This window comes from Galeopterus variegatus, unplaced genomic scaffold (genome assembly GCF_000696425.1).
Source record: "Galeopterus variegatus unplaced genomic scaffold, G_variegatus-3.0.2 Scaffold3589, whole genome shotgun sequence".
Classification (NCBI taxonomy): Eukaryota; Metazoa; Chordata; class Mammalia; order Dermoptera; family Cynocephalidae; genus Galeopterus; species Galeopterus variegatus.
In genome coordinates, this window is record NW_007729700.1 from 17,858 (window position 1) to 45,748 (window position 27,891).

At 35.3% G+C, this 27,891-nt stretch overlaps 1 protein-coding gene and 1 pseudogene across 2 annotated transcripts in view; one reads left to right on the forward strand and one right to left on the reverse strand.

Moving 5' to 3' along the window:
- The window catches only part of MRPS28 (mitochondrial ribosomal protein S28), a 114,948-nt gene that overhangs the window by 6,517 nt on the left and 80,540 nt on the right, over positions 1-27,891 (reverse strand). Inside the window, exon 3 of one of the 2 annotated variants that reach the window (XM_008585476.1) lies at positions 21,621-21,927. The exons of the other annotated variant lie outside the window; for it this stretch is intronic. Within the exon in view, the coding sequence (XP_008583698.1) occupies positions 21,858-21,927 (70 nt within the window). The 3' untranslated portion in view covers positions 21,621-21,857. Of the gene's footprint in view, positions 1-21,620; positions 21,928-27,891 lie in introns of those variants that run through there. 2 annotated transcript variants of the gene reach the window in all.
- Positions 17,927-19,257, forward strand: LOC103601100 (annotated as a pseudogene).

Sequence of the window (27,891 nt, forward strand, 5' to 3'; positions counted from 1 at the left end):
CTATTTGCAGATGACATGATACTATATATAGAAAAACCTAAAGACTCTATCAAAAAACTCCTAGTGCTGGTTAATAACTTCAGTAACATTGCAGGATACAGAATAAATGCCCCCAAATCAGTTGCATTTACATACTCAAATAAGGAATTAACAGAAAGAGAAATAAAGAAAGTAAGCCCATTTACAACTGTCATGAAAACAATAAGATACCTAGGGATCAATTTAACCAAGGAAGTGAAAGACCTCTACAATGAGAACTACAAAGCACTGCTGAAAGAAATTAAAGAAGACACAAAAAGATGGAAAGATACTCCATGCTCTTGGATTGGAAGAATTAACATTGTGAAAATGTCTATACTACCTAAAGCGATCTACGGATTCAATGCAATCCCTATCAAAATACCAATGACATTCTTCACAGAAATGGTAAAAACAATCTTATGTTTCATATGGAACAACAAAAGACCCCGAATAGCCAAAGCAATCCTGAGCAAAAAAAAAAATAAAGCTGGAGGCATAACACTACCTGACTTCAAATTATACTATAAAGCTATTCAGGAAAACTGGATATCCATATGTAGAAGAATGAAACTAGATATGCATCTCTCACCATACACTAAAATCAACTCAAAATGGATTAAAGACTTAAGTATAAGACCTGAAATTGTAACATTACTAAGGGAAAATAAAGGCGAAACACTTTAGCAACTAGGTCTGGGCATAGGCTTTATGAACATGAGCCTGAAAGCACAAGCAGCAAAAGAAAAGATAAATAAATAGGACTATATCAAACTAAAAATCTTATGCACAGCAAAGGAAACAATCAGCAGAATGAAACAACAACCTACAGAGTGGGAGAAAATTTTTGCTAACTATGCATCCAACAAGGGATTAATATCCATGATATACAAGAAACTCAAGCAACTATACATTAAAAAAAAAAAAAAACTCTATTAAAAAATGGGCAAAAGAGCTGAATAAACATTTTTCAAAGGAAGACATACAAATGGCCAACAGGTACATGAAAAAATTCTCAACATCACTAGTCATCAGGGAAATGCAAATTACAACTATATTGAGATACCACCTCACCCCAGATAGACTGGCTATAATCAAAAAGACAGTGAATAACAAATGCTGGCGAGTGTGTGGAGAGAAGGGAACCCTCCTACACTGTTGGTGGGACTGTAAATTAGTACAACCACTATGGAAAACAGTATGGAGGTTTCTCAGACAACTACAGATAGATCTTCCATACGATCCAGCAATCCCACTACTGGGTATATACCCAGAGGAATGGAAATTATCATGTCAAAGGGATACCTGCACTCCCATGTTCATCGCAGCTCGGTTTACAATAGCCGAGACATGGAACCAACCTAAATGTCCATTGATGGATGACTGAATAAGGAAACTGTGGTATACATACACCATAGAATACTACTCTGCCATAAAAAAGAATGAAATACTCCTATTTGCAACAACATGGATAAACCTGGAGAAACTTATGTTGAGTGAAATAAGCAAAACACAGAGGGGTAGATACCGCATGCACTCACTCATATGTGGGAGCTAAGAGAGAAAGAAGGAAGGAGGGGGAGACCAGAGTAAGAGCTGGCCCATGGCTCACTTGGGAGAGTGTGATGCTGATAACACCAGGCCAAGGGTTTGGATCCCTATATAGGGATGGCCGGTTAGCTCACTTGGGAGAGCGTGGTGCTGACAACATCAAGTCAAGGGTTAAGATCCCCTTACTGGTCATCTTTAAAAAAAAAAGAAAGAAAGAAAGACCACAGTAGTGCGTTGGTCTTACAGAGGGAAAGAACATTCCTTGGGCTAAAAGTGGATTGGGGAGAGAGGAGTAGGGGGAGGGAGGTTGGGGGATAACGGATACAAAAGCAATTTCTGGTAATGGTATGCTGCCAGTATGAATCTGGCCCTCACATCATGCACACGAGGGGTGACAATTAGCTTTGCATCTCATGAATATTCATAATTTTAAAAAAATGCAAAGAGAGGGAAGCAACCGCAGAGAGTGATGTGGCAAATCTTGTGGAACTTGGGAATCTGCCCTTTTTAAAGGTTCCCTAGGTGATCTTGATGCAGTCTTCTCTGATGACCACCTGAGAAAAACTGGCCTAGAATTACCTTTACTGTGTATAATCAAGTGCAGGAGGACAGGACATCCTACACGAATATAAAGGGCGGGTAAAATGAGGACCTCTGACAGAACGCTGTGGCCACCATTAACAATCTGCAAGAGTAACAGATGTTTTCCATAAGTGATGACGGAGTCTTTTAGGGTGAGTCATTTAGATGGGGGGAGGAAAAAGGAAATAGCAATTTCCAATGGAGAAATGCACCTAAAAGGAGAACTTTCAACAAAGCCCACTGGCAGCCTGGGGGTGGCCTCCTCTATGCACAGACTGTCCATTCTGTGAAACCCAGGGCATTGAAAGGTCAGCACACTCCTTCCTCGATAGGGCAACAGCTATACAATGAATGTGGAGTTTATTACCTTACCTTAAGTTTAAAACACTTATTAAAGAGAAAAAAAGTTAACTAGTATTATATTTCCAAGAACTCCCTTTCTGCCAGTATAATTCGAGGTGAACCTTCAGTACTATAGTATTTGATAATCATTTATTCTTAGTCTTCTCATTTGGCTCTCCATTATTCCATATAACAAGATTTAAAATAAATATGCTAGTACAGTCTTTCTCCAGACTGTTTGTGCAGTCTTTAAATGATCACTTTATTCAATGGCTCTGGCCAAGTATAAAAAATTCAGAGGAGGCAGTGATTCAGAGTGTGGACCCAGATGACTAGGTGTGATGCCCAGCTCTATCCTTTCTAAATATACAACTCTGAGCCAGTTACTTTACCTCTGTTTTAGTTTTCCTCATTTGTAAAATGGGAATAATAATTGTGCCTATCTCCTAGGGTTCTTGTGAGCATAAAATGAGTGAACATATGCCAACTCCTTATAAATACTCATTAAAAAATACTAGATCTCATCATTAATCATCCTCATCATCAAAACAAATCCAGTGACATCTGATCCTCTAGTGTGAGATGGAGAGTACAAGAGCTCTCCCAGTTATAATTTCAGGTCATAATTAATCAATAAAGGATTTGCATAGAAAGTTTGGCGGTAGGTTTTGAGTCAACATTTGCGTTGATTAAAATCCTATTTATTTTAATGGTATAAACATTCCTCTTTTAGAATATAACATAAATGTCCTACAAAAATGAAAGTTTCTTTTGAAATGAATGTTGAATTTCTTTTGAGGGTGTTAGGCAAAACAACACTGAACAAAAACATGTAAGAGACTACACAGTTCACGACAGCCCACTAATTCCAAGCATTAGCCACCATCAAACTGGAAGCAAGAAAGTAGCATATACTGTCAGTCACAAAAAGGTCACAGCAATTAACCTACTCTAGGATTCTTTTCCACAGTGGTGCAAGGAAGACTGAGGGGCAGGAGGAGCTGGCTAACTTTACCTATCTCTTCTCACTCTTGCTGCTATTACTCTTGAGAGAGCTAGAGCTCAGTCTTCTATGAATCTACTGGTATTTTTAGCACATATCATTTCTTGGAAGAGGAAGATAATAATTCCTATAGGATCACTATTTGTTCTTCCAAGAAACATTTTTTTTAGCTTCCTTTTCAATCTACCCTTTCAATAGCAAACTTAGTTTTAACCTAATCAACTACCTCCCCTTCATGATTTTATAAGCTCAAATTAATCTCCTCTGTCTTCTTTCTATAATGGGTTTTTTAAATTCTTTTATTTAATTCTTCCTCATTCCTTTTATTATCTCAATGGCCTCTCTCTTCTAAAAAATGGCCAAATGTCCATAAACATAATTTGCTACAGTTTCAGGGGGTTCACAGATTACCTGAAAATTATCCATTGACCGCTAAGATTAATAAGTGCTGCTCTAGATTTTAATTCTGTCTTTCTTGAAGTAAAAGAAATGGATTCTCATTTCATCTATAGGACATCATGGCCTTGTGATAATTATTTTTGTTGTTTTTTACAATTTTGAATGTGCTTCTTAAGAAAACCCAGGACTTCATGAATCAGCTCATTGGTCCAATGCTCAATGCTAGTAAGTAGCAGAGCCAACCTCCACCACAGCCTTATTTTCTAATGGAAATAAGACAAAAATCCATAATATATGTAAAAAAGAAATTTTTCCTTCACTATCCTTGGGCACTTATATAAATCTCACCTTATTAGGAATGAATAAGAACAGGTGTTAAAAAGAAGAGTTACGTCTACAGCAACATTATATTTTCAATTTTAAAAATATAGAATAAAAGGATAAATCAAAAAAATGCTTCCAGCAAAGGAATAGGCTTAAGATGATATCTTGAGAGGCTGAGTGGGTCCACAGTTTTGAATATTTACACTGCAAAGCACAGGTTTCTAAAATTTGTTGGAAATGTTTAGAGTTGCTTTTGGTTGTCCCAATGATAGGGTTGACTTTTAGTGGGGGTGGGTGGGATCCTGTAATGCACAGAACTCTTCTGCTGTATGACAGAGTTGTCCTGCATCTGTGCTAGACACTGATGTGGGTGAAAACCTGCTTATAGTTATCTAAGCCTAGAACTTACGTCTGCTAAAAAGTTTTTTTAAAATATAGTTAAGTATACATTAAATTTCCAGAAATGTGATTACTATGTAAATTAATGAAGACTGTCTTTGTTCAGAATGTTAGCAAGAATTTGTTCACTATTTCAGAAAATCACACCACCATAAGCAATGCAACCATATCCTTTTTGTGTTTTGTGACCTGTGATAAATGTACCTTCTTTACAGTTAGGCCTTTGGCTTAATATTTCCATTGGTAAGAGAGCAGTCTCCTCTACACCTGCCATCTAAAAACATGTGATTTATGGTCTCAACTTTCAATGAAATGCATTGATAAAAACGTAATTAAAATATCAATACTAAAACACCACTGTCCAAGATAACTTCCTGTGATCATAGAAACATTCTGTATAATATGGTTACTGAGCACTTAAAATATGGCTAAAGTGCCTGAGGAAGTAACTTTCTAAATCATATTTAACTTTAATTAATTAAAATTTAAATAGGCATGTGATGGTGCAGCTCTAAAAATTTCAAATTGACAATAAAAAGGGTAAGCATACTTGTTCCCACAATATATAAATATACATTGTGGTACAAAGGCTGGTTTTACAGTAAAGATAGTACCATGAAATAATGTGTTATAATAAATAATTGTTCTTACTTAGATCCAGCAATAATAAGCTATCGGAGACTCTCCACGTTTACCATTATTAACCCCTCTAATGTTTCTTTCCTTTTCGTTACTTTTTGTATTCTTCCTCAAATCTTTTTAGGGGTTAAAATTAAATTCTCTATGTAGGTAGCTTATTCCATGTTACAGATAGAAAAATTATGGTATATGAAAGTAAAGCTATTGGCTTAATACCACACAAAGGTATAAGATGATTCACAGCATTTTTTTTTTCCTTTCTTTTCTAAAGCTCTCAATGACCTGTGACTGCTTGCAAGAACAGTAAACTTAAACCCTTCAGGAGTAGTAAGAATTTACCACTTCATATAGTCTTATAATGTCTTTCCTTTGAAATAAAATGTAAGCTATGTTGCTGCCTTCCAACTGATTATTTCAATTATTCTCCATTAGAAAAATGGTTACTTTCGGCGGTAACAAATAATGAATTTATATAATAAATTATAAAAAGAAATCTCCATGGCTTCATGCAATGTTGTCTATTTTTTTTACATCTTTTTTTAAATTAGGAAAACAACAACAACAACCAGATATTGGTTTTTCAGAAATCTAATATTTTATATTAAAACCATAGAATACCGCTGTCTTGAAAGGCAAATAGGGTGTCTCCAACGAGCACATTCAACATGAAAACAGCCTGGGTTTTTATTGCTTGTTGTGTTTCTTTCTTTTAAGTGCTTGCTTCTGACTGATCTTTAGAACTCCAGCCTAAATAAATTGAATCTCAGCCTTTACCAGGAATGCTCTCTTCTACTGTGCACTTTTTCAGACCATATGCTGCAGTAAACCAGCCTGCATGTCTGAACTGTATAGGAAAAGGGCAATTAAATCTGGTTTTGCATTTCTGTATTAAGGACATGGTTTAAAGACTTTCCTTTGGAAAGGTTTTTGACATTCTTTTCACAGACATTTTTTAACATCTGTCAGTGCATGCTACTGACGGTTCTCATAGACTTAAAATAGAGAGAATCTCTCTGACTGGTTCTTTGATATAAATATATTAAATAACACAAATACAAGGCTTGGATTGAACCCCAGTATCCAAACAGAATGTTGCGAGGAATTCTGACTTTGCTAGTCAAATTAGCTGTCTTGCTGCAATCATAATTCTCAGAGGTTTGAAAAATAGTTCTTTTGAAATTATTAACCATCTATATTTTCATCTCAGTAAGTTAAAATTGTTTAGAATTTTTTCTGACTTTCTTACAATTCCTTATTTAGAGCTTTAAGACTATAGAAGAACATTTTCCTTTTCCCTTTTTCAAGAGAAAATAATTGAAATATCTCTAGCGGTTTAATTAACAATAATTTGTTTTTTCTAATTCGCACAAATGTTCACAGTCATGTCGATCTACATGTGAAGCCAGCAGCCGTGTATATGTGTGTATGTGTATGAGAATGTGTGTACTCTGTTCTTCTCTAAACAAACCACTGGGCCTCAGTTTCCTCATCATCAAAAAGCACAGTGTTAGAAAAGACCTAAGGTTTTTTGCAGATCTCTGATTTTTTTCTACTCATATAATTTTAAGAGTTTGGAAACTGATATAGTTAGAGTGATACTAAAGTGCAAAATTGATTAAATATATACACAAAATGCAAAATTTTAAGCCTTTTTATTAGCTATATAAGACATTGTGATAGCCTTGAATATTCAAGTGAACGTTTATATGCAGACCACTTGATGTAATTCAGATTTGTCCCACTTTTTCAAAGCACCACCGGCCATGTTTCCTTGACCTACCCAGTATATTGCTTCTTTCTGTTAGATCTGCATGGTGCCTGTCAAGATCCTCTCATTTGTTCTTTTAATTCCCTATATGACCATAAGCATGCAATATTACATAACCCCTAACTGGTTTTTATATACAATCTGTTGAATAAGTGGCTAATTATTTCTGAATATATATCTACCTGCTTTATTCTCAACATTGTACTATGCACTGTACTATCTAGCACAGCAGCCATGGTAAACAAAATAAAGGTAAGAGAATGTTCATAAAGGTCTACTCTCCAATATTTCCATTTATCATTGAAATTTTAAGTAACGCACAAATCTTAAGTCTTAATTTATTATCCCAGGTCATTAGAAGATGCAAATTGGAAATAAAAATTATTGAAGATGCAAATTGGAAATAATCCCAGGTCATTAGAAGATGCAAATTGGAAATAAAAATTATTATAATCATAATTTCTGCTACCTGAATTATTACCAAAAGTCATTTTTTAAAAATAATGATTATCACTTTAAAAATACTACATAGTGTGCACCTATTAATTAGGCCAAAATAAATAACGCATATTACCGGCAATTAGAAACTTACATACTCTCATGGCAATAAGCAAAGGATATTGTTCATAATACCAAAATCCTCAAACCGCAATCATCGTACCTAAGGATTTTAAACTTTCTCTGTAGTTTTAATATGAATGTATGATTTTGTTTTTTCCTAAAACCAAGTTCTTTTTAATCTTGCTCTGCTAGTATTTTGTGCCTCTACAAACAGAAGCTTTGTCCTTTAATTTATTGCTTTATTTTATAAAATGTGAAAATGAAGCACTTATGAATATCCAGTAAATAACTTCTTTTTAATAATGTGGAATATGCATATGTTACATATGACATCAATAATGATGGTTATAATATTTTCTCAGAGTTACAAAATAAGATGTGTCAAGAAATTAGAGAAAGGAAAATCCTATCATCTAACGACCATATCAAGTCTATATTTGTTTAAAAAAACTAAATATTTGTTGCTGGTCAGAATATGTATACATACGAGAGGACAAAAAATCCAAAGGACTTGAGAAGTAAATGATTTCAGGCACCTGAAATATGCTAATGACTAAAATTGGGATCAAACTTGGCTTTTAATATTATGACATCTAAGCAAAAAGGGATACATTTTGTAGTATGTAATTTTCATTTTATGAGGGAAGAAAACATATACATTTATTGGCAGAGACAAGTTTTGTCAGTGTAAAACAGAGATCTGACTGTGACTGAGTACAAGAAATCTACCTTCCCTGGGTTGTTTACTTATCTGTAAAATGAGGGTAATAACATTTCACGAGGTTGATGTGAGGCTTAAAACATTATAAGATATGAAAATAAATAATAAATAGTAGCTGTCATAAAATTCACTGTGTTGATACTTATATATAAAGTACAATAGACGACTGAAAGGATAATAACTTCAAATATAGTTTTATTAAAGACATTAGAATATGGTTCAAACAGACAAGTCTAGTTGCAACCTTCAATATGTACAAAAGAAACGACAGGAGAACAAAACCCATTGAAGGCATTCTTTGAGTTTGGGGATTTAGGGCTGAAGGGGGTGGATAATAAAGTCCAAAGATTACTCTTAATTTACAGGGAGACTTGGTGACTCTACAAGTAGTTACAGCTGGGAGGCATAACAGAATAGCTGGTAGAAGCTTTAAAAAACTTTTTTTCTTGTCTTTTTAAAAAAAATACTGATGCCTGGGGTCCAACCCAGACCTGCCCCGTCAAAATCAATTGGGTAGATCTGGAGATTCATGCACATTTGGGTAAAAGTTCCCCAAATGTGTCTGGTGTCCTTGACCCTGTTCAAAAATCATTGGCTAATATGTTCATAAGTTATTCTCTGAGTTTTTGTTGCAATCAAGTTCCAAATGGTTCATAGCAGTTTTGGGCCAAGCTGAATTTCGCTTAATTTAAGCTTTAATTTTCCTAACAAGTGCTTGCAGATTAGACATTACATAGGAGGTCAAAGAACTGCATGTTTTAAATATCAGGTGTAAGAAGAGGAAAATTGATTTTTCCCTTATGAAAACTGAAAAGATTAATATGTATTTCCATCTAAACAAAAGGCTAAATCATTTTAGCTTGGCTATATAAGGTTTACTCCAGTTAAAGTTGCCTTTTCATGACCAAAAGATGTGAGATTTTCAAAATCACTTGCACAGTGCTTGAGAACCTAACACTTGCTAGCATACACAAGAGTCCAATTTTAGGTAGACAGTAGCTTTATGGCAGATGTTATCTCCTGATTACCTCATCCCTAAACTGTCCTTAATAAAGTCCTGCCATGGAAAAACCTGTCTCCAGATTCCTAATTCCCTGAACTTTTGACTACATTAAGAGAACAGAAAAGTTCTAAACTCATTTTAGCAACCCATGTTCAGTTTTCTTTTTTCTTTTAATCTTGTCTGTCTCTCTAAACTAGTTACTTAAATAGTTACTAGTAAATAGATACTACTGAATTTTCAACAAACACCTGTTCAACACCTACTTCATGAGGTAAGAAGATACCAACAAAAAATAGAGAAACTATCCCTTCTCCTTTCCTCCCAAACTTCAGAGGCAAAAATGGTATGAAAAGCCATATTACACCAATTCCCTCTATAGGAGGAAGATCAACTTTAGCAGGCTGGTCCTGATTTCTGAGCCTTTTCAATAAGAGATGAGACTTTATTAGATGCCTTTTGGAAAGCAAAACACTTAAAAGACTGTTATCTCAGTACCCTATGTGGGTTGGGAAGGGTCAGAGAAAATTCTTTCATAAAAGAATCAGACCCATACTGCAGATTCCATGCAATCCAGACAGTTTTAAAGTGCTCCTCTGTAGGATGAGACCCAGTGTCAATAAGGGAAAGGGTAATAGAGAGAGGAGTAGAAGAGTCAAGGCGTAGAGCACAGGCTCCTGTCCCATACTGACCAGGCTTATGTTAGGCTGGTTCAATGATGACCTTCAAGGCTTGGAATTGAGTTTGTGACTTGACACTTACAGATCTTGCCTGAGAGTCGCTCTCTGCACCCCCAATTATGGATAATTTAACTGATAAGAATAGATACTATACTTGATCTTAGCCAAAAGGCTGAGAAGCGATTCCGAGTGTATTAATTAAACGTAATTATTACATTAAGTTCATGCCCTTTATTAAAAACTGAGGTCAATGAAACCTAGAGAAGCTCAGTAAAATTAAAAATAACAAAGAAAATTGACCACACAAATACAGAAAAGCAAGCAGTTTAAAGGCACTTCATGTGATAAGGAGGTTTCAGATAACTGCAAGCTCAATAAGAGTGGACAATGTAGTTTTGCTCCCAAAAAAGCTAACATCATTTCAGGCTGAATTAGAAGTATATATTCCACATAATAATGTATATTCTACAAAATAATCCCAATCTTCTTTCACTTTACTGGCCATATCTAGAATACCGTGATCTGTTCCAGGCAACACATTTAGAGGGTCACTGATAATTGGTGTCTATCAAGAAGAGGATGGTGAAAGAATCTTGTGTTATGCTGAAAGAACTTAAGGGAAGGAAGGTATTCAGCAGTTAAAAAAAAAAAGTAGAAAGAGAACCTTAAACCTGTCTGAATTTGAAAGCCTTTAATATTAGAAAATAAACAATATTTCCATTGTGTGACTATCTTACATGCCTCCAAAAAGCAGAAATAAGACAGAGGGTTCAGCTTAATATAAGGAAGAACTTCTAGCAGATCTGGCTGGAAACAGAATTGGTTATTTTGTTTATTAATGGTTGGAAATCACTGGGAATTTTCAAAATGGATGACCACGTGGCAATAACAGAGTCTGAATTCAGTAAGGACTGAATTAGACGACTTTCAAGATTTTATGATTCTATGACTCAGAAAGCCTATTAAGTCTCCCATACCACGAAGCATGAAAGCTGGAAAGCAGATTACAAAAAGAGCAGGCAAACACAAGGTAGGTCAGGTGTATAGTGAAAACTATAAAATCTGATTACCTTTCAGTCTACCTTTCATCACTTAATTCTTTCAGACCGTGAAGCATAGTACTCTCATTAATGACTTACCACATCCATAGGTGCCTTGACTCATTTCCATTATGCATAACCAGCTCATTCATCTAGTTCAAATCTGAAGCTAAAGATGATTCTTGATGTGATTCTTGGTTAAATGGCAGCTAAGTTGTGTTTCAGATAGAATGGCCATTTAATTGACCAGGCAACACACGTTTTGCCCTTTATATTAATCATTCCCTAGGTAGACAATTCCTAAATCAGCCTCCTTTAGTACACAAATGATAAAGAGACCTGAAGAGATCAAATGTAGCTACCTTTTTCTTTTACCTGTTACCTGTTATTCTCCTTAATAAATCTATGTCAGTGTGGTACTTTTGAACTTCCACTTTGTTAACACTGCACTACACTGTACATAGGTGGCATTCAATAAATGTTTGTAGAATATTATAGTAAATATATACTTTCAAATGCTATACAAACATCTTCAACTTGGTCTGCAAACTGGGGGTCTGAGGTCTTTGGACAAGTCTGCATTACACTATCTGTCATATGCACTCCTTATTTTGGTTTCCAATCTCAAAGCTACATTCATTTATTTTAAATCCTGAAGAGCAGCCTTAGTGTTGACAATGTGTTACTTAGAATGTTGGAAGTATTCCTTGCTCTCTGGGTCATTCCTGTCAAAACAGGAGTGTGACTACACAGTGAGCAGGGTGCTTATGCTCAATGGGTTGATATTCTTGCTTCTGATCTGAGAAAATAAATTGTTTCTGAGAAGAAGATTGGTATCTCTAGGGTAACTAAATTCTAATAGATTAAAATATTGTCAAGAGTCAAATACCTCTGGAATAAAATTCTGCAAAAATGAGGCAGACAAGAAAATCCAGACCCACCTCAAAATCCCACCTCTAAGATAATATTATCACACCATCATGACATAATACTACAAGGTCAAAGGAAGACCTTTGACTACCCTAGCCTGAAGATACTTGTATTTATCTTTTTACTGAGTTTCTAGAATAATTTTTTGCACAGTTCATTTGGCCATGAAAGTAGTGCTCTGAGGTTTAGCTCCTATTATTGTTTAATGAGTGTGTTCCTTGTTTACTAACTAGAATGTAGGTTTCTCCATGGTAAATATCTGATGGATCCTTCAACAAAGTAGGAGTTCAATAAATGAATGTTGCTTTAATTTGATGAGATTGAAGGATATAAACGAGAGTAAACATTTTGATGAGAGAATCAGAACCTTTATAATCTGGTTCCAACTCCTCACTATTCAGGCTATTACAGGTCAAATTCTCTGGACCTCACTTTTTTCTGTCAAAAGAGAGGGGTGACTAAATATCTATGTTTTTACAGGTCATATTAGTTCAATCTCCAATTCAACAGCTCCATCTAATTAGGGGTAAATTTAAAGTTTCTAGTCTTTACTACTTTTTATATTCTCTTTTCCCTTCGAGTTCGAATATTATGTAACCAATTAAAAGGCCATACAAATTTATTTGATATTATAGTTAACATAGAGTGTAGAAGGGAGGGACAACTAAAAAACATTCACTTATCAGTCCCTAAAGTTTATATTCTTTTTTTTTGTCCTTTTTGAGATCGGCCGCACCGCGCTCAGCCAGTGAGCGCACCGGTCATCCCTATATAGGATCCGAACCCGCGGCGGGAGCGCCACTGCGCTCCCAGTGCCGCACTCTCCCGAGTGCGCCACGGGCTCAGCCCGATATAGTCTAAGCTTAAAATACAGTTAACATTTATGTTAACATTCAGCATAGCACTGCTAACTGTTCCACTTCAGGTAAACTATATGAAAGACCAGGACAGATAATACTGGCAAACTAATTAAAAAAAACTCACCTGTGCTTTGTAGTGATTACATTTTCACTGGTCACAACGGTTTAAACATTTCACAATATAATATTTACATTTAAACAAAAAACACTCCAGATATACAGAGACTGATAAAACATTAAACATGTAAATTATGAGTTTTCTATTTTCTAACAAAACCTTATCTTAAATGAACAAGTGTCAGAAAAACAAATAGTTTCATTTGAAAAGTGGTTACAGTTCTAACTTGACAGTCACAAGCACTTTTGTTGAATTACATTACATAAATTGATTGTTAAAAAACTAGTGCAGGCAAAAGTAATTCTGATGCCCAAGTATAGGACAGGCTCCATAACCACAAAACTATGCCAGCTCGCTCTACCTTTTAAACAGAGTTTGCCAAGATGAGTGTGTTATTAGCCAGGCTTGGCTGAAACAATCCACTGCCCACAAAGCTACTTTAATGTACTGTCTCTATTGAAAATCACAGTAATCCAACAATACATTAAGATACTTTCCCATCACTGCAGCAGTTCCCACCACAGGCAACACTTTGTCTCCAACAAAGAAGCCTCACATTCTATGTCTGCAAAAACCCCAATCCTGACTAGTACTGTATGGCTGCCAAGAGGAACATCTGTGTGCTCGACAGTACACAAAACTGGCTCTTTTCTTTTTTTCTTTCTTTCCTTTCCTTTCTTTCTTCTTTTTTATTTCCTAGACAATAAAGTGTGTGATTGCTTGGTAAGAAAATGGTCTTTCATTCCCTTCCTCTTCCCTTTTATTTGTTTGTTTGTTTAACTGATAGTCAAACAACTACATCTGCCATCCACTATTACTTTAGGTTCAAATCCTGAAAACACTGTAAAGTTTATTTTCTGATTTCATATGAGCTTAGATTTGTGATTAACTGAAGAGTGTTGACTTCTAAAAGTATGTTAATAAAAAGAAGCTATCCAATTCTGGGAATATTCTAGAACTTCATTTATATTTGTAAAGTGATAAGTGCAAATAAAACATTAAAAAATGGTAATATACTCTCAAGAATAAAAAACTTATAAACCATATGTTCCCTGTAAAATATTTATAATGTAAGCAAGCAGTTCCATAAGAATATCACATTTTGGTATTTTATGTTCTTTTCTGTTCTATTTACTTTCACCTCGAATTAATAATTTGGCTTAAAGAAGTAAAATATAGCGAGGCACAAAAAATAAAAGGACAAAGATTTGACTAAGGATTCATCAGAGAAAAATTACATATTATAACCTTGAAACCTCAATCTGCCCCCTAGATAGACAAAAGGAAAAAAATCCTAAGTTCACTAATTATCAAATAAATACAAATTAAATCTAGATACTTTTGCTATCAATATGGTTAATATATTTTTTAAAAGTAACCCTTGTTTGCAAAGAAATGGGCTAGTTGGGATTTTAAATACTACCTTTCTGAAAGAGAACAATTTGGCAATATGAATTTTTACAGCAATTGGTCCAGCAATTCCATTTCAAGAATTTCATCCAACACAAGTGAGAAGAGACTGGCATAAGGATGTTTACTGTGCTTTACTCAAAATAAAAACAATTCAGAAACAGCCTAGATATCCAACTGTAGGGGGTTGGTTAAATAAATTATTTTACACCTCTACAAGGAATACTATACAACCAAAAATAAATAAGGTTTAAGAGTATATGTAATAAAAAAGTTCACTATATATTTAATAGCAGATTACAAAATATATGACGGCAACCCACCTTTTAAAAATTCTGTGCTTGCTTAAAAAAAGTTAATAGTATTATCTCATGTGGTATGATAATATTATTTCTCTATTTTATAATAAACATGTTCTTAGCTTCATAATGAGGAAAAAAACCCTCCCTGCATTACTGCCTCAGAATAGACAGAAAAATTTAATTTATTATCATTAAAGAAATACAGGGTAACTCATTTCTTCTCAAAGATACATTAACATTTTCCTGGGTTTTCAAAAATTGTGCCCTTGAAAATCATGTAAAATTTCATATGAAAGCTGTAATAAGAGAAAGATTGGAAGACAGAGTCAGAACAATAACTTAGGGAACAAGGGAGAGAAAAATCTCTCAGATTTATCACTTTAAGAAGTAGTGGGCAATCATAAAATTATACCTCAAAAACTTTAATGAAGATACAGTTATAGCAGATTGATACTGGTTTTCACAGCCTGAAAAACCAGGCCACGTGAAAAGTACCTCTAATTTTTAATATATTGAAACAATATGAACAATAACCATAATTTGTGTAATTGTGTTTTTCTGTGTGTAGTCATTGGCAGAAATGGAATGAATGGAAAATAATGAGGTTTTTATTCTTTAAATCAAAGACAATATGGATTGTTTATTTTTACCTTTCATAGTATAATATTACCTTACACTTCCAATCTGGATTAGTAAGGAAATCACTTTCTGGTTTTATTTTTAAAGGATGAAAAGGTATTCTCTGATACTTTACGTTTAATATGTTTGCAAAGCAGCTGTTAAATAAATGAGAGACAGAGCTGTATTCTATAAGTGACGCCGGTTTACTACATGGTATTTAAGAAGGATCACTGGAAAAGTGATAAAAAGTGCCCTGATTTGTGATCTGGATTTCTCCTCACTGTACACAAGCAGACTTCTTGTTATATTTTTAAAGAAGTATTTTTCTGGAAGCTAATTAATTTATCTGGTTCTTATGTGTGTGTGTTCATGACGTTCATAAATAAAATTAAAGACAGAAGAGCAAACTCAATATGTGAAGACCTGTCAACAACTAGTACAAGGGTACTTCAAAAAGTTCGAAGAAAAATAAAATGAAAATATGAATCTTTCCATGAACTTTTTGAAGTACCCTCACACAACTTTTAAAGGATGTACAGATTCCTTCTGATATAATTACTGAATAAACACACTGTAGGGGAGTGCAATCACTCCCCTACAATATGACCTATCAAGTGAAATCTGAAGGCCATATTACCAAGACACAAGTGGGGGGCATGCTCTGACTAGTAACTCTTATTATTTGCCACACATTGTGTTTTGCACTTTACATGTTATTCCATTTATTCTCACACAAACAACTTTAGAGGTAGACATTACTATCACCATTTCCAAGTGAAAAAGATTTCCCAAAGTTACACTGCTAGTAATTAGTACAGTTTGGATTCAACCCCTATTCTCTCTGATTCTAGTCTATGCTCTTTTTACTATGTTACTGAGTCAAGAGAAGTAGATTAATTAAATGCTAAAATTAAGGGATAATTTATGGTTGAAATTTTAGTAGTGAATGCCACCAGATTAAAAAAAATACCTTACTGTTGCCAGTAGTTTCCCTCCCTTCAAAGACACTAGCAAAGTGCATTTGTTTAGAGAAGTTAGACTCAACCCAAACCAAGAGTTTGATGTATGAGAATCTATAGATAACCGAACAATTTTATTGCAAATCTCTAAAAAGGAACACCAGACTGTCAAGTTATGAGCTAACTGATTTCTAGAGAAGTTGGATGATAAGTTCAGTGATATAAATGGGTTTTCTGTTCAGGGACTCTGATTTGATCAAGCAAATAAATGAAAAAGAAACAACCTTCACATACATAAGTAAAAGCACACATTTAACATCAAATCTTCTATAAGTAGGGGATTCTTTGAATGTGCTGAGCTGGCTGTGGAAGGGGGAGGAATGTGGCAGGGTATCGGTGGTGACTATTGCTATGACTTCTAGTTTCTATCAACGTCCACTTAGCAATCATGGTTTCAGAGATACTTATTTAAAGATCGGGGCAGAGGTTCTCTCCAAATTCTGTAAGACTGGATTCAGTTACCTCACCCAGCTTTTACTAATGATTTTCATCCTTCCCTTCAAAATGATTTTGCTCACATTGAAGAAAATATCTAGTGGTAGCATAACATTCTAACACATTTAAAAGCAGGACAACATTCCTTTGACAAAGTCATTGCTTGCTGAGGGGCATACTGATTCCTTGAGGCTCATAATGATGCAATTACACAAACATTTTCTAAGTCATCAATCAGCCCATTATTATTTTTTTAATCCTTTGCTTGTTTTTTTTTTTTTTTTTAAAGATAACCAGTAAGAGGATCTTAACCCTTGACTTGGTGTTGCCAGCACCACGCTCTCCCAAGTGAGCTAACCGGCCATCCCTATATAGGGATCTGAACCTGTGGCCTTGGTGTTATTAGCACCATAGTCTCCCAGGTGAGCCACGGGCTGGCCCTGCATGGTGGTTTTAAAACAGAAAGTATACCTAGTTAGAGTTAATGGAAATACACATACTTCCTTTCCTTTTTTAGCTTATTATGAACATAACAGCATTTTATAATTTATTGCAGAAGCCATGCTTTAATAGAAAAAAAAAAAAAAAACCAAACCCAAACAAATCAGCTTAGTCTCAATCATCATTAAGAAAATCTGTTATTAAATAGTACGATATGGAAATTTCTTTTAAGGAAAGTAAAAGCACCTGTTAGATTTCTCAACTCTTTCCACAATGTCATCATTGCTCCTCCTGCTATCTTGGTATTTGCCTCAATTTCCTGTACGTTTTGTAGAAGTACACCACTTCTAGTCTCATAGCTGAGAAATCAAATAATCTTATTAAAAAATCTGTATCAATAAGGGTTGATGAAGCTCTTCATGAGGGCCAGAAGCAATGCTTCCTCTTTTAGTAAACATTTGAAGTAGTTGGGGGATGTGCTGAAGGCTGATTTCTGGGCCTCATCACTAGATATTCTGATTCTTTACATTTGGGGTGAGATTAATGATTTGCATATTGAGCAAAAATCTCTGGTAAGACGATACTAGAGGTTTTAAGATCATTGTTTTTAGAACTCCACATTACCCTCAGGTTCTCTGCTCTATTTTGGAGAACTGTCATTACAGGAGTCTTATTCTAAATAAATGAAGTATTATTGTATATATAATCTGGTCCTTTGGTTTAAAATTAATTGAACATTTTTCATAATGCATTTGCTAGTAAAATGAACTCCTATACCCCTCTAGAAAATGAGAGTATGGTGATAGCTAATGAGAAGAAATGATTTTTTAAAGTTTCTCTTATAAATTTTGCTTTTGACATCAGCCTTACAGAAAGGTGTACAGGCTTCAAATATGGAAAGAACAATAGACAAGTGATTAAGAAGTTCTGCCTTTATTGCACAGCAAAAGAAATTCTACAGCAGAGTCTTTTTTCATCATCTCCAAAGGTGGCTTGTAACTTTCCCACAGTATCCGGTTGCTGGTCTAGGTACACACACAACGTAGGTGATAATTCACTCAGATTTAAACTACTTTTTTTCAAAGCCAACTTTTCCAAACAATACGTCATCTACATTTTAAATGGCAGTGAAATTCTACCACAGCTCTCAAAAGAAGGGACAAGGAGGTGTATTATATCGGACAAAAGAAATAGAGAATGGTATTGACAGTACAAGCAATCTATAGTACCCTTGGGGTAGAAAGAATTGTTTAAAGAGTTTTCTCACACATGAAAAAGCAATGAAGCACAACACTCGTTTTTATTTCATTATTTTTTGGACCTAGGTATTGAAATATCTGAAAGGAAGCCATCACTTTTTAATACATATAATCCCCTGTTCCCACCAACAGATGAATCAGATATTAGCCTATGCTTAAAAATAAAATTGAAATTTTAAGTCAGATTAGTCCCAACCCTAGAAAAAAATTGTCTTTAAGAAAAGGTGATATATTTGCTCTTGGATCCAGCCACCATGGTGTGAGAAACCCAAGCATCCCTGGGAAGACCTACATGGAAAGGAACTGAGACCCCCTAGTCCTCTTGCCAGTATCTACAACTGAGCTCCCAGTGAAGAGCCAACACTAATTTGCCAGCCACCTCCTCTGCCTCTGATGCAGAATTTGATGCTGTGGTTGGATATTTGGAGGACATCATCATGGATGACGAGTTCCAGTATTACAGAGAAATTTCATGGCCGTGTACTACCAAGAGTTTGAAGACACAGAAAAGAATAAACTCACCTACACACCTATTTTTAATGAATATATTTCTTTCGTAGAAAAGTATATTGAAGAACAGCTGGGGGAGAGGATTCCTGGATTTACCATGGCAGCTTTCACAACAACATTACAGGACCATAAAGATGAAGTGGCTAGTGATATATATGACATGTTGCTCATATTTACAGATTTTCTGGCTTTTAAAGAAATGTTTCTGGACTACAGAGCAGAAAAAGAAAAAGTCCGGGGATTGGACTTAAACAGTAGTTTAGTGGTGACTTCACTGTGCAAATCATTTTCTATGCCAGCTTCCCAGAACAGTCTGTGGCACTAGATCCTACCTGCAGGCAAGGAATGGGCTCATTCTGGATGTCACTGGCCCAGTAGGCTGGGAGAGCCCTCAGCTAAAGATGACAGAATACATATTGAAAAGACTGACTCTGATCTCCAACTCCTCATTCATGTTAAGTATTGATGGGTCAAAACAAAATGGCCTGGCCCTCTTGGACTGTTTCTCCTGAAACACCCTCTTATATTTAGAAACCCTAGTAGTCATTCCCAAGTGCTCAGTAATCCTAGTACTCCTCCCCTCCCCAAGTAGACACTTCTCTCCGGTGCTTCTGAGTCAGACTCCTCTGGAACAAGTCCATGTCATGCATTCCACCTGGTCCCCTTACCCCAGCATCAGTGTTGGTATGTCAACAGTGTGGCAAAACCAGTGCTTCTGAGTCAGACTCCTCTGGAACAAGTCCATGTCACGCATTCCACCTGGTCCCCTTACCCCAGCATCAGTGTTGGTATGTCAACAGTGTGGCAAAACCCACCATCACAACCCTCTTTGCCCCAGCAGGCTTTGCATGAATCTTTTTAATCTATCACAGTTTTTTATTTATTTATTTATTTATTTATTTAATATGGATCAGAGTTTGTGTTGTTCAGCTTCAGTGGGATTTTCGACTGTTTGGGAATATTTATGTAGAGTGTTACTAAGGCTAGCTGCCCACCTTGAGATTTCTGAATCTCCTATGATCACAGATTGTCTGAGCTGTAGGAATCAACTGAGATAGATGTCCTTTACCTAAAAAAGCTACATTGCAAATCAACTCCTTAGTCTTACATTTGCAGTCCTTGTATCACTATGTCTTCTGCTGGTCCCGATTTAGTCCCACTGTCTCTATAAGTCTCTTTTAAGCATTATTTTTGAAAAAAATATTTTTTATAGATGAATACTCAGGCTAACCTAGTAGATATGATCTTGGAACTTCCATCATTACCCACTTAAAGATCAAAGTATTATATGCTGTGTGCTTTTTTGTTAGTGCTGTGAAGGCAAAAATGCTTTCTATGTTGGTGTTCCCATTTTTCCAGGCACCAGTAAACGTATGCTGTGTCTAGAAATAGACTAAAAGGTATCCTGTTCTTATAGCACGTTAGGTGCGTTTGTGCATGTTTGCTTAAAATCCTTTCTGTATAAACCAGTTTGTTAGATTTTCTGATGGGGTAGGTAGGGACTCTGCAATTTCCTCTTCTTGTCAAAATCTCTTCTGCCAAGATGGTTTGCCTCTGGCCTAGCTCAGCATAAGTAGGAGGTAGCAAACAACTTTACTGTCTTCAGCTTTGGTTTAGTACATTTGGTAGATTACCAGAAAACTTGTATGTCACATCTCTAGAAAGAAGAAAATATAGTAGTTCAATTCCCAATGTACGCCTTTGATTTTTTTTTTTTTTTTTTAAGTAAAAATAAGAATCTGTACTGGCTTTTCACTTGGGTATTCTGGTTTTAAAGATGAGCTATAAGCTACGTGTTTTTCTCATGGATGTGTTGCCTACTAAATACTTTTGTACCATGAGTAAAATTTGAGGTGTTTTGCAAGAACCGTCAAGAAAGAAAGAAAATGTGAGAACATAGAATCTTTGGTAGTTACTTTATAAATTTAATCATTTTGAAAAATATATGCAAATCCTCAAATCTTCCAGCCGTTCATTGATTCAAATGTGGTGGTATAACATCTTCATCCATTCATTGCTCAGTTTCCCTCTATTCTTCCAGATCACCAATTGAAGAAAAATGGTGCAAACAGCATAAAGATCTATTATTATTCTCTGTATCCTCTATTATTCTCTGTATGTAACATTTTGTGTCTGTATATTCTTAAAGCCAGAGACATCTTTAGCTCAATTCCCCCACTTAATTATTGATAAGAAAGACATCTGCAGAACAAAACAGTAAATACAGTATAAAAATTGAATTCTTGGGGTCTGAGAAGTCACCTAGTCAAATCTCCTTCCCTTAGTTCTACTAAATCAACATTCTGCTTATAATGAAATACAGTTCTCCCAAAATTTTAGACTCAGTCATTATTATTATTATTTTTTTAGTTAAATTAACTAGCATGAACTAATGAGCTGGAAATGAATTTGAGAAGTTTGGTTTTAAATGCTGAAAAGTTAAGCTCACTGGCAAAGATAAGTCAGTTGCAACGAAAGAGAAAATGTTTCAACAATTTATTCAGATCTAAAGAGACGGTAGATATGTATATCTTCCATTGCATTATCCATTATAAAAACCTGTGACTTGAATATTGTAAGTAAGGGAGAAAGGGATTAAGATGAAAAATGTTTTTCATGTTTATGCTCATGCTAACTACCATGACCAGTTGCTGTGAAAGAAGGTAAAGCACACTAAGTATATTTAACTTATTTTATTGTGGTGAGATGGCAAGAAAATTTGTTAAAGTTGTTAAAAAAGCTAAGTCAGATAAAGCACCTAGGGATCTGAGACTCAATTTAAAACCCCTAGTGGCATGCAAACTTTCTTACTGAGGAATAATGCATCTAAGCACAATGAACTTTAAACATCAGGGTAAAAATGAGAACATTTCTGATTTGCTCAAGAAGGTTCAGGAACAGTTTTTTAGTACAAGAAAAAGGGGATTAATAGATGGCAACAGAGATTGCAGTAACTCTCCACTGCCAATCCACGCTGCATTGAAGGGAATGATACCTGTGGAAGAAGCACAAATTGTGAAAATAAAGGCACAATTTCATGAACAATTCAGGAATGCTTTATGGCTACCTCAAGATGGTTCAGTTTCAAGAACTGACTCTGCTCAAAGTGAAGGCATGACACCTCTGGGATTTTGAAGACAGGTCTCAAAATCACAGAATTATCCCCAAACACCTGGCTAAATGACCCAACTGCAGGCAATGTTTGTATCCATCTGCTTCCATAACACAAGTTTCTTTCATGAAATTTCTATAAATAAAGCTGAGAATACTAGTTCTAGAAGTCTGGAGTCAGAGTTATTATGGAGTCAATGTGAATTTACCCAACAGTTCTCAAGAACATCAGTGTTTTCATTTACTTGATCAAAACTGATCTCTGGGCAATGCTAGACCAGTATTTGTGCACTTTTATCATTTAAAGTTAATTAAACTGGTCTTGAGATTGATTTTTTAATACTAAAAAAGGTTAAATATGTTTAAGTTATCTAACAGGCTATTACAACTACAGCTAGTACTGTATAAGAAAAAAAAATTCATAAGCTGTCTACAGATAAAAGAAATTTTGAATATAGGGCCCACTTTTGAATAAAAGAAAGAAACAAACAACTCACCGTTGTATGTCCCTGTCCTAAATCATGCAGGAAGGAGAGATTCTAAAAGATTCTTTCAAAGGGAAAAACAAAAAAGGCTAGCAGTGGGGCCGGCCTGTGGCTCACTTGGGAGAGTGTGGTGCTGATAACATCAAGGCCATGGGTTCAGATCCCATATAGGGATGGCCAGTTAGCTCACTTGGGAGAGCGTGGTGCTGACAACACCAAGTCAAGGGTTAAGATCCCCTTACCACTCATCTTAAAAAAAAAAAAAAAGGCTAGCAGCAAATACAATCAAAACTATTTCAATATCCTCCCATTAATTAACTACATTTTCAGGAGAAATCAATAATCTTATTTCACTCCAAGTGGCCATCTCTAAGATTAAAAGACCCCCCCCATCCTTTTCATACTTCTGTTAAATTTTGTTGTTAATACCAAGCACTATTCCTCCAGCTGTGAAGTCAGTGTAGCAGCTGCCTTAGCAAACCACGCCAACCCTACACCAATACATAAAGACAGCTGCCTTGCCTATCCTAACAGATGAAAGAAGAGTGCTAAAAGCCTAGAAATATCTTTAGTAGTGGCAATGGCTGTGAAGGCAGCTGCTTGCCTGTCATACTGCTATAGAGTCTGCTAAGTGACAATAGTTACGAGAGATGAAGGAAACAATAAATATGATTAATTTCTATTAATAACACATTATATTACCAAATTGCTTTCATCACCGGCTATTACACTGTTTTTGATACTTTTAATTTTAGATTCTTCAGCTTTCCTTGCACAGAAGCAATACCTCACCATTATATAAACAATCCTAATTTGTACTTTAATTTTAATAAATTACATAATACAGAATCCTGAAGATTTATGTCCAAAATTTGAGTCACAAACAGCAATTGATTTTCTAACATTAGAATTCTTATAATGCTTCAAAATAATCTGAGAATCACATCAGGATACACCTGAATTTGAAAGATGATAATTTGATGAGAACTAACATTTGCAAGAAAGAGTGTTTCTGTTTCAATAAAACATCCCTCTCTGCATATATTCTATATGGATTAAGAATCTAAATAGGGGCCGGCCCGGTGGCGCACTGCTACAGTGCGCCGCTTGGGAGTGCGGCGGCGCTCCTACCGAGGGTTCGGATCTCACATACGGACCAGTTCCCGCTCGCTGGCTGAGCGAGGTGCGGGCACGACTCCGAGGGTTGCGATCCCGTTGCCGGTCCCGGTCCGGTGCGGGCGCGACACTGAGGGTTGCGATCCGTTGCCGGACACGAAAAAAGACAAAAAGGAAAAAAAAAAAAAGAGTCTAAATAGAATTTATAAGCAGAACTGATATTTATATTTTTCCTTTAGGAACTGTTTTTACTTTAATCAAAGAATACTGACTATACTTGATCAGGATGTCTTCAATTTGCTCTGAAATACTAAGAAATATAATAAACAGTGGAATAGTGTGATATGGCCTAAATGACAAATATGCAATTCAGGGGATAGTCAACTCTAGTCATAATAAAAATTCATATTCCAGAGGTGGCCACTATAATGAGTACCTCTAGTAGCTGTGTTTCAATGAACAACTGACCCTTTGCTATCAGCATACTGAACGTCAGAAAAATTTTCACTGGTGAAAATAGCATGATAAATATTAAGTATGGGGTCCCATTTGTGAAATAAAAAGCATTTAAGAAATAAGGGCTGGCTAAAACAGTATTTTAAAGATTTGGCCCATTCTTTCATAAATAGAGCCTAAGAATCAACTAGAGCATAGATGGTTTTCCCTTATGGATTATGCTTTCCTTTAAATTGAATATTCCAGTACCATTTGTGAAATGTGGAGGATTCTGTTTGCCTGTTGCTGGCTATAAAGGAAGGAGAATTCTCCCTTAAGTGATCCCTTTTTCTGTAAGGTGTTGGTCAGATCCTCTCTGTGTCCCTTTTTCTGTAAGGTGTTGGTCAGATCCTCTCTGTGGAATAAGCAACGGGGTTTCCTCAGGTTCCAAGAACTGTCTATGCCTGCCTGTTAATATTTAATTAATAAATTTCTATATGTGTGTGTCTATATGTGCAACAGAATTTGGTCAGAGGTTTGCTTTCATTAGAACCTAACAATGAGGTTGTCAGAAGTAGCTAGTCCTTACCTACTTCAAATTTCTTTGCAGGCTACTATTTATCCACCAAAAAGAGCCTAAGAGTAGGGCGTGACCACACTAGCTTAGCTCAGTGTGGAATAGCAGTAAGATATGTATTGAACACTTAAGAATAATCCTACTTAAAGCTACAGTCTTGCAAAACAGAAAATTTCAAACTCAACATATGACTGTTACTATAAAGAGGCATTTAAAAGTAGTATCAAGTTAGAATGACCTGCATAGGAACATATGAATTTACAACAAACCATATAAAATATAGTAAGTTTCAAAGCAGTTATGTAATTTTGTAAAGTCCTAACAACCTAGTCACATGCAAGACCATTCAGAGATCTGTTATAGTTTATTAGGGAAAAATATACATATATAACTACATACTAAAGGGATGCTGGCAAGAAGACTAACCACAAGGCAATATATTTGTAGATATAAATTTGCCTTCTAAAATCCCTGGGCAAGAGAACTGAGAAGAAAAAACAGCCCTGCAACAAACCTAAGCATATATAGGGAACTTGGTACATGATAGAGATAACATTTTAAATTTGTGGGAAAAAAGATAGGCTATTCAATAAATCATACTGGGAAAACTGGCCTTACATCTGGAAAAAAGAGATTAGATCCCCATATCAATCTATATGTAAAAATAAGCTGTATAATGGGTACCAGGTTTCCTTTTCAGATGATGAAAATGTTCTGAAACTGAACAGCGGTGATGGTTGCAAAACACTGTGAATATACTAAATGCCACTGAATTATATACTTTGAAATGGTGAAAATGGTAAATTTTATGTTATATGTATTTTAGCACAATAAAAACAAAATGTGTCAGATATATTACAGAAATGTGGTAAGAAAAATCAAGCTTTGAATATAAGCAGGGGAAATATCTTTTTGACCTCAGAGTACAACTATTCCAGCTGCATAACAAATCATCCTAAAATTCAGTGCTTTAAACAACAACAATCATTTATTTTGCTCAAAAATCTGAAATTTGGGCAAGGCTAAGAAGGGACAGCTGGTCTCTGCTCCACACCATGTCGGCTGGAGTGGCTTGACTGGGGCTTGAGGATCCATTTCCAAGATGGCTCACCCACACAGATGGCAAGTTCGTACTGGCTATTAGTTGCTGTCCTCATGGACCTTTTTGCAGTACAAGGCTGCTTGGGATTCCTCACAAGGATGGTGATTATATTCCAAAAGCATTTCAAGAGACAGGAAGTGGAAGCTGCAAGTTTCTTAAAGCCTGGGCCCCCCCGAACTGGTACAATACCACCTCTGCTATATGCTACTGTTTAAGGATTCAAACAGTCCAGATTCAAGAAGAGATACAAACCCCTTAATGGGGAGAATGTCAAAGCATTTGGGGCCATGTTTTAGACTATCACAGCAATTCATAAATGAAAAGATGGGCACACTTGACTGCATCATATTTTAAATACTTGCATGACAATGTCACCATGAAAAATGTAAAACATGAGATAGTTTGAAAAGAGGTAATATGGGACACATATATCAAAGAATTAATAACCAGAATATATAATTATAAATTAATAAGAAAAAGATAAACAATCAAATAGAAAAATGGACAAAAAATATGAACAATCAATTCATGTGAGAGGAACACTAAGTGGCCAATAGACATATGAAAAAATATTCAATATCACTTTACAGTGATTAAGAAAAAGCAAATTAAAATATCTTATTTATTAGACTATCAAAATAAAATATAGTCTAAAAAAAATCCCCAAGTTTGGTTTGTGAGAAAATATGTGAGAAAATGGGAACTGTTATAAACCTTGAGCATAAAATGGAATAATTCAGAGAGCAATTTGGTAGTATCTAATAAAATAGAAAATGTACACATACTCTTCAACCCAACAAGGAAGCTCCCAGATTACATAGGAAAACAAATGCATTTGTCCCTGGAGCCATGTATGGAATGCTAGTGTTCATAATGTTCATAATAATTAAAAACTAGAAACTACCAAAAGGTTCATCAATAGGGAAAAGTAAAAACAAAAATTGGTGTACTTATAAAGTAGAATCCTATATAACAGTTAAAGTGAGTTAACTAGATCTCCATGTAGATACTTGGACAGATTTCAAAAACACAATGTTGAGTAAAAATGTTACAAAATGATATAAAGTAAAACATTTAAAAATAAATGTTCTAAATAAAATACACACACACAAAGCAATATATGTTCTTTATAGCTATATACACATATAGTAAAAACATAAAAACTTGAACTGAAGTATATACTCTACATTCAAAATGATAGTTGCCTCTGAGAGAAAAGTAAACGGTACTGGGGAGTTAAGCAAAGTAGATATACCAGAGAAAACTGGTGGTTCCCCAAAGATTTGTGTGCCCTCTTCACAACTGTTGGGAGGTGGCCAAGGATTATACTTCCCAGAATGCTTACGTGTAGGTGGGGTCATGTGACTTTTTCCCACCAATGGAATATGAGCAGAAATTAGGCATGTCACATGAAGATTCCACGGATCTTGAGCAGTAGGAATGTCTTCTACAGTCTCCCTTCTCATTTCCAGTAGCTTCATATATGTTAGCACTTTGGCCCTGGAAACCACGTGAAGATGGTGGAGCCATAAAATGAAAGGAGTCTGGGTCTTTGTATCACCACATGGAATGTCAGCCACCAACCAAGAACAGTTGCATGGCAGTATTATATGAGAGAGAAATAGTATTAAGCCATTTGAATTCTGAGATTGATTTTAGTTAGCTTTACCCAACTCTACCAAAGGGGGCTTCAATTCTTTTTTAAACCTATTGATTTCCATTTCTTTGATTTAAAAAAAAAAGTCTGAAATTTTTTAAAAAGTCAGCATTTGTTAATTCTAGGTGGTGGATACTCAGGTAGCTGTTAGACTATTTCCCGTAGCTTTTATAAAGAAAGATTTAACAATGTTGGCCATCCTCTAACATTTTACAGAATGCTTTATTCTTACTGCAGTTTATACTTTCTTTGTGGCATGCTCCTAAAAGTAATAAACTGTGGGCTGTGGCTACCCCAGTTATCTCTAGATCGTAAAAATTTCTTTCATGTCAAGGATTCAACTCAGTGCACATTTATATCCCCAAAGCTTTTCTCCTTTACTTTCAGATTATCTGGATAGATATAAAACCTCATTAATTGTTAAAATAATGAATAACTTCAAAATTTTCAAAACTATGTAGGAAGATATGTATGGT